Source organism: Plasmodium inui (assembly GCF_000524495.1).
Source record: "Plasmodium inui San Antonio 1 unplaced genomic scaffold supercont1.2, whole genome shotgun sequence".
Classification (NCBI taxonomy): Eukaryota; Apicomplexa; class Aconoidasida; order Haemosporida; family Plasmodiidae; genus Plasmodium; species Plasmodium inui.
In genome coordinates, this window is record NW_008481836.1 from 422893 (window position 1) to 430369 (window position 7477).

Consider the following 7477-nt stretch of genomic DNA (forward strand, 5'->3'; position numbering starts at 1 on the left):
TTTTTTTTTTGTGCTCACTTGTTTTCCTTCTTTTCCTGCCTCTTAAATCGGATATACTTTCCCAGGCTGTATGTCATGTACTTGAAGACAATGTTCTGTATACGAAAGCCCTTCTCCGTCGTCGTGTAAAAAATGGATTTTAAATTTACTATGTTTTCGCTGTGCTGCATCTTCTGCAGGAGGTCGACTTCTCTCGAGACTTTGTTCCTCCTGGTTCGGAGGCACAAAAGGTGGGGGCAAAGCACATTTGGGGGAGCCAGGCACATTTGGGAGGGGCGAGGCACATTTGAAGCTGACAGTAGGTCTGTCTACAAGTGTCCCCACATCTGGTTGCGGGGAAGACCTGTCAAACGGCGCAATTTCAAATTAATGCCGGCCTGTTGCGCTTCCCACACGTCGCACATATGGTACACTTCTCATACCACTTGGGGGACCGCTTAATCGCGACGGGCTCCTGCGTGCACAGATCAATAGCGTAATAGACCTTCCCAAAGGTGCCCTTGCCGATGAGTTTCACCAACTTGTACTTGGGCTCTTCCTTCCTGACGCATTCCATTTTGATCAGCTCGGCGATTTTGAGAAGATTCCTCTGTATGCTTATCGGCGTGGACATGCGCGCGTTGAAGTGTACCCACGGGTTTGTTTAATCTTCCAGGCGTTCACACCGCGTCTTCTCCCTGCGTGTACTTGTGGGACTTAACTCCGGATGAGTGCCAGTTTGGATAAAAGGAAAAAGGACTTTCAGACAAATGAGACAATTGTACCGCAGAACGAGTATCACAAAGTGGGGGAGAAAAGAATGACAACGGGGAGCCATCCACAAAAAAAAAAAAAAAGAAAAAAAGAAAATTTGGAAAAGCTTCTAAATGCTTCGAAATGCCTCGAAACACTTCGAAGTGAAATATCAATTCAGTCTTGGCCGCTCATTTTACCGCCAACCTTTGGCAGAACAGGCCGTAGGAACAAAGAATGTAGAAACGGACAACAGTCAGGCCGAGTGGGATAACTTCATATGCAGATACATAAAAAGGTGTGAACGTTCTTTTTTGCCATTCTTATTTTTTTAAAATATTTTATTTTTCTACATTTTACAACTCGCGATTTTTTTTATCTACACTTTGGAGCATATCCTTTGTCCTTACACCTGATGAGTGCGATTTTTTGTGGGGTGCCATCACAGCAGTGTCAGTGGTACTGTGTATCCTATACTTATAAACTCCCTCTTTTTCCTTTTTTTTTTTTTTTTACTCATAGATTTTGTTAAAATTTACTTCCCAGCGACGCCTCCTTCATGTGCACACGTGTACATTCCCCCGTCCACTCGTCCGCATAGCAGTGTTCACGTCACCGGAGCCGCTACGATGATCGCAAATGGTTTCCTTTTCTTCCATTTTGCGATTGTATACGGGAAATGAAACGGCCTGCATACATTTAGATCACCAAGAGGGAGGGAACAAAACGAGGTGTGCGAATTGCATTTCGTTTTGAGCATCAAATTGACGTAACCGATACGTGGGTCTTCCCTCTTTGTTCATCCCAATGGAGTGATACACATATATGGCAAAAAAAAGAAAAAAAGGGAAAAGAGGAATGTTGAAATTACTTTCATTTTGTACATTTGCCTCGTTTCGTATTTATTCCTTTTTGGCATTAGCAATACATGGTGAAAAAATGAATAGATATCACCTTTTCCCGTTGTGTATTTTTTTTTTTTTTCCCAATTTGGCTTTTCATATAGTTACTTTCCATGTGTGCATATTTTCACAAAGACGGAGTGACACTCGGGGGTTCCATCCATTTCGCAATTCAAAGAAAAAAATTAGAGGGAGTGTAAAATGAGAAGCTATACTCACAGAACAGATTCCCACATGGGATAGAATCATGTGAAATCCGCCCCGTTGTAATAATCGCACAACTCGTTTTAGGTGCAGCAAACTTTGACAGGGTATTATGTGGAAAAGAGAAAATTCTCGCTTCTTTACAGGTGGAGGATCCATGCAGTGTACCACTCTGGATTTGCTAATTGGATTGCCTTCCGCACCATTAGGGGGAATACACACTGGAGGGGTACGCCCAAATGTGGAGAACACTGGCTAGTAGCTACTTAGCGTTCATCCTTCTCGAGGTAAACTTTACAGTACAAATGGGGGGACGGACAAAATGGGAAATTTCTCAAAAAAAAAAATAAAATACAAACTGTAGAGAGATATGTCTATTCGCATTTTCGTACACATCAGAAGGGACCATTTGGAATTATTATTTTTTTTTTTTTATTTCCTAATTTTTTTGATTATTTGGAAACGCATTATGCGTACGGGAGTAAACGTTTTTACTTTATCTTTCTCACTTTATTTTTTTTCCTTCTGGTGGCGATACAATCAAATGGAAGGAAAAGCAAATTATGGCAATTTTGTGAAGTATCGCCGGGGGTGCACAAGGTCCAGGGGTGTTGGCGACGTGTGTATGAGAAGTACGCATAAATGTGTGAAGAAAGCTAATGGAGAGACCTCACTTTGATTGCTCTCTACACAGCGAGGTGTTATACATGCCCCACGTGAAAAAGGGACAAGGACGCCGCGTTGTGTAGGTAGAACTGCATCCATAGCTCCGCGTCAGCAGTTCATACTTAGTAGTTCGCACTTGCTACTTCCCACTTCGTAGTTCATAGCTCGTTTTTCGCAGCTGGCAATGTGTAGTTCTTATTTATCCGAACTCCATGAGGACAGTGCCCATCATGCAGTTTGGGCACACTCCACATGTCAGCATGAACGCATGTGCGCCTACCTGCGTGTATTCGTAAAATTAGTGGTTGCTTTTTTTGTTTTTTTCTTTTTCATGACCCCACGTTTTGTACTTGTTACATGCAGCGCGAAGACTGCCAACAATACAGCGATGCCCAAAGCGACGGAACGTACAACGTAGGGTACACGTTTTATTTCTTTTTTTTGCTTAACGGATAAAGAAGTGACATTTCAACTTCAAATTTTGGAGCATGCAAAATGTGTCCCGCCTTTCTGCATAGACGCTCGACAAAAATTTCAGAGAGAAAAAAATGAAAAAAAAACAAAAAAAGAAAAATATTTTTATTAAACGAAAAGGAAACCATTTTACCATGCGTACGATTAAAGAAAAAATCGCAAATGAGAAATGATGCATCATTATGAAAGCAAAAAAATTCTACTTTCACATTTTGCATTTTCAAATGGGTAAAACGTTCATTTAACGTTATGTTTCACCATTTTGATGTTTCTCTGTTTTGTGTCACTTTTGGACTTATCCTTTTTAAACTGTTTTTTAGCTATTTTTTTTTTAGCTTTTTTTTTTTCTAGCTTTTTTTTTTCTAGCTTTTTTTTTTAGCTTATTTTTTCCACTTCATTGTTGAAAAAATTATGAACAGTCAGAACATTTTCACATTTTAAACTATTTCCCTCCTCTTTTGTTTTTTTTTCTTTTTTTTTTTTTTTTACGCACCCATTTTAAGGTATACCTCGTTACAACCCACGATTTTTGTAAATTATTTACACGCCTACATAAAGCGAAGGTAAACGAATCAACCAAAAGACATAGGGAAGCATACTCTGTGGAACCTATTACTCCCATTTGTGTTTATGTATATCCCCCTCTGGCAAGAGTAGAGTAACAGCGAGCATTTCAAGTGTACCTATAAGGGAACACCCATACAGATATGTACCACTGTGTGCTTCCACCTGGGTATCTCCTCATGTGTACTCGTAGATCTAGTATGTACACGGCTAATGTGACCTCTGTGCGCCTGTGAGAAAAGAACTCGAATGAAACCATGTGGGGAAAAGCCACCCCGTCCTAGGTTAACGTCAGACGCAGATGTCTATGCGATCGACGCGAGAACGTGAAAGCGAATGTTAGCATAAATGACATCCAGGTGGAAGTGGCAGCTAATCAAATCTTGCGCCCCATAAGGAGAAGGAAAAAAAAAAAAAAAAAAAACTCGTGTACATTCCTGTATACATATAAGCATTCATGTATGCCCACCTGCTGAGAGTTATGACACTGAGTCACGCACTCCGAAAATAAGCGGGGAGACAAATTATAACCGTAAAATGGTGCTAGGTTGACAAATTGACTATCCTCCAGCGGCACAAAATGTAAAAAAAGAAGGAAAAAAAAAAAAAAAAAAGAACAATTACAATTACAGTAGGAGTAATAAAAAGGAAAGTCACTTCATTCCATCCCCCCTTCGAATCACTTGGGAGCGCAGAACAATCTGTGCAGGGAATTTTTTAATTGGCCACCCACGGTCAGGCGCTCGGGTGGCACACCACGGCGCAGTGGCAAAACTGCGTTGCGTCATATAGCGGCGTAATTCTCACCTCGCTGTGCATCTCGCCGGTGCTCTTCTCCCCGCGCGCACCCAAAATGAGAGTCGAAGAGTACAGGCACCAGGTTGGGGGCCACTGCAAACTGATAAAACCGAAAGACTCATCGAAAGTGTACAAACCCCTTATAGAAAATGAATACATTTTCTATGAGAAGTTAACGAACTTTGGAGCGTCTTCCGCGGAGTCGGGTCCGTTACACATTTTGAAAAAATTCATCCCCAAGTTTTATGGAGTGACTGAAATCGTCGTTGAGTATTCCTCGTCGTCCGAGATGGAGGACAACTTACTTAACAAACATAGAAGGAGAATTGAGCTGAGTGGTAGTAAGGGTCGGAAATATTTCAGTTTGGGCGGGCGCGATCAGACAAACAAAGTGGAGGATCAAGCTGCAAGCGAATCGGCAAACGAGCTGCCAAACCAGCCGATAGCCAAACCGCCTCAGGGCGAGCCCGAAAAGGGAGAAAAAGACACGAAAAGTGACAAGTGCGCCAAGGGGAAGAAGCGAAAGAAATGCATTCCGCACATCGTGTTGGAAGATCTCGTGTATGGATTTAAGCGACCATGTGTGCTGGACATCAAAATGGGGAAAAGACAAAGAAAAATAGGTGCCTCCTTAGAAAAAAGAAAAAGACAAGTAGAAAAAAGCTTTAGGACAACTAGCCATTCTCTAGGATTTAGATTATGCGGTTGCCAACATTACAACAAAATAAATGACAAATTATTTTATAAAGATAAATATTGGGGTAGAAATTTAACAAAGGAAAACATCCCATGGGCAATTCGAAATTGGTTTGGAAATGGTATCTTACTGTACGACGAATTGATTCCATTACTTCTAGAAAAATTACATCGATTTTTTAACTGCATAGTGGAGTTACGACACTACCGCTTCTGGTCTTCTTCCCTTCTCTGGGTTTTTGATGGCGGACTAAATGATGAAAAAGCGAGGTCAAATTCGCTAGACATACGAATGATAGATTTTGCCAATACCATTTATTTGCAAGATAACCCATCGGTGGATGATGAATATATCTTTGGTCTTAAAAACTTAATTCATTCCATGCAGATCCTAAATAACACCATTCAAGGGTTGCATTTTTTGCCCCAAGAACTTAGGACTTGTTTTTATTCTGAAAATTATAAACCTAAGGAGAATTCCTATCATCCCATTTTTAAGAAATCCAAGTCAGCCATTTTGGAAGAGAACTTGAAAAAAAAAAAAAAAAATCTGTACATAAATTTTGAATTTTTAAAAAATGCCAAAGCGAGACGGAAAAGTAGTAACGTCTATTCGAGTCACATAACAGGTGCATTGGCAACCCAGTTGGCGGATGGATCCACAAAAGGGACAAGTGATGACGGATTAGCATTTCAATACCTTAACAAATTTATGGCGAAAAAAAAAAAAAAAATTTCGAATGAAGGACAATACTTTAGTAACTCCGATTGCCCCATCGGGAACGAGATGAGCCTCTCTCCGTGTAGCACTCCTGTGCGAAGACTCCACAACAAAGAGCTGCGGTTCAGTGGTTGGTTAGATGAGGCGATTCCTGGAAATGGTACCAACCGAACTAGGAGAAATCCCCATTTCAATATCCCCCTTATGCCTCCTACCAGCGTTGACCACACGGATGATGATCCAACTTCAGGCAAAAATTCGTATGGAAGCGATCTCCAGGAACAGGCGAATATGACCACGTTTAGCGAAAGTGCACACGGGCTCGTGGGAAATGACGTACTAGGGTTAGAGGAACTTCAAGTAGGCCACAACCGAAGGAGTGACAACGACGGGGAAGTGCCCTCGAGGGGGAAGGAACCCTTTTCCCCAATATGTTTGATCAAAGATCCCAAACGGGCGCACCCCGTCGGTGAAGACGAACTTGCAGAAGTGCCTAAAAAGGCAGATATCACAACTAAACAGAAGGAGACATCAGAACAAGGGACAACAAATAACCCCCTCGATGAAGTAAAAACCGAACAACTCGATGCGGGGCATATTGATTGTGATCATGCCATCACAACTAAGCATGGAAGTGATGGGAGGAATCGGCAGACAGGAGAAAGCGCAACTGAGATGAATGAAGTACAAACAAATTCTTCTTTGAAAAGTACAAATAAAAATTGCCATCTCGTAAATCCCACCAAGGAAGAAGAAGAGGAAGTAACAAATGGAGTAACCACAACGGGACAAATTCCCCAAAGTCAGGATTGCCAAAAATGTATGAACAAGGCAGCTAAAACACGTCCTATTGATGACAAACGATCGTACAGCAATGTCCCGCTGCTTCAGACTCGTGAAAACGTTTCCTCTATGTCAGGAAAGAAGAATTTATTTGGAAAGGGCAACTTAGAGGAGAGGCACGAAAACAATGCGTATGAACAAGTCATACAAGAAGTTATAGTCAAGACGTTGAAAGTCACCTCCAGGTATAGCAAAAGGGAGAAAACTTCATCCGTTGACGTTGCGAATAAGACTCCTGCAAATAGGAACTGCACGAACGTGATCGAAGATAAAAGGAAAGACGATGGGTGCCGCCACCAGGGTGAGCCAAAGAGACACGAAAATGCCTTTACAAATTTTTGTGAGTCAGGGGAGAAAGGTCCACCTTACAAGCACGAATATATTTTGTCAAACGACGGGAATAGAAATGAGGTCGCACAGAATGGGGATGAAAGGAGCGATCGGAAAGGACACGACGCGGAGGTGGAGAAAAAGCAGCAAAACAAAGTCGGAAAAAATAATGAGCAGGAAGACAGGAAAGACACCAAACAAAACATGGGTAAGAGAGGATTACACACCCAACAACACACACAAGGGGGTTTAAACCACAACATGCTCAAAAAAGGGGAGCATCCGATTGGAAGCGCACTGCAGCCAAAACTCCCAAACGGTTCGTGGACGAGAGAAACAAAATGGAATATTCTAAGGAGAAACATAAACCTGAAAGTGTTCATAAATCATATGATTAAGAAAGAAATTAAGGAAAAAAAGAAGACACAGGAGTATCTGTACCTTTTAGTGAAGGGTAGAAATGAACTGGACCTCCGATCCTTGCGCAGGGAACACTTCTCCGATAGCAATAGGGACGCGGTGGAAATTCCGTGGATGGCGCAAAGGG

At 41.7% G+C, this 7477-nt stretch overlaps 2 protein-coding genes across 2 annotated transcripts in view; one reads left to right on the forward strand and one right to left on the reverse strand.

The window, feature by feature from the left end:
* Positions 1-613, reverse strand: part of C922_00534 (CMGC/GSK protein kinase) — a gene marked incomplete at both ends in the record, with an annotated part of 2528 nt that extends 1915 nt beyond the window's left edge. The window contains 2 exons of the mRNA XM_008816150.1: positions 19-210; positions 423-613. Of these exons, the coding sequence (XP_008814372.1) occupies positions 19-210; positions 423-613 (383 nt within the window). The remainder of the gene's footprint in view (positions 1-18; positions 211-422) is intronic.
* Positions 614-4395: 3782 nt separating this feature from the next.
* C922_00535 (hypothetical protein) overlaps positions 4396-7477 on the forward strand; it is a gene marked incomplete at both ends in the record, with an annotated part of 4217 nt that continues 1135 nt past the window's right edge. The window contains one exon of the mRNA XM_008816151.1: positions 4396-7460. Coding sequence (XP_008814373.1) covers positions 4396-7460 — 3065 coding nt within the window. The remainder of the gene's footprint in view (positions 7461-7477) is intronic.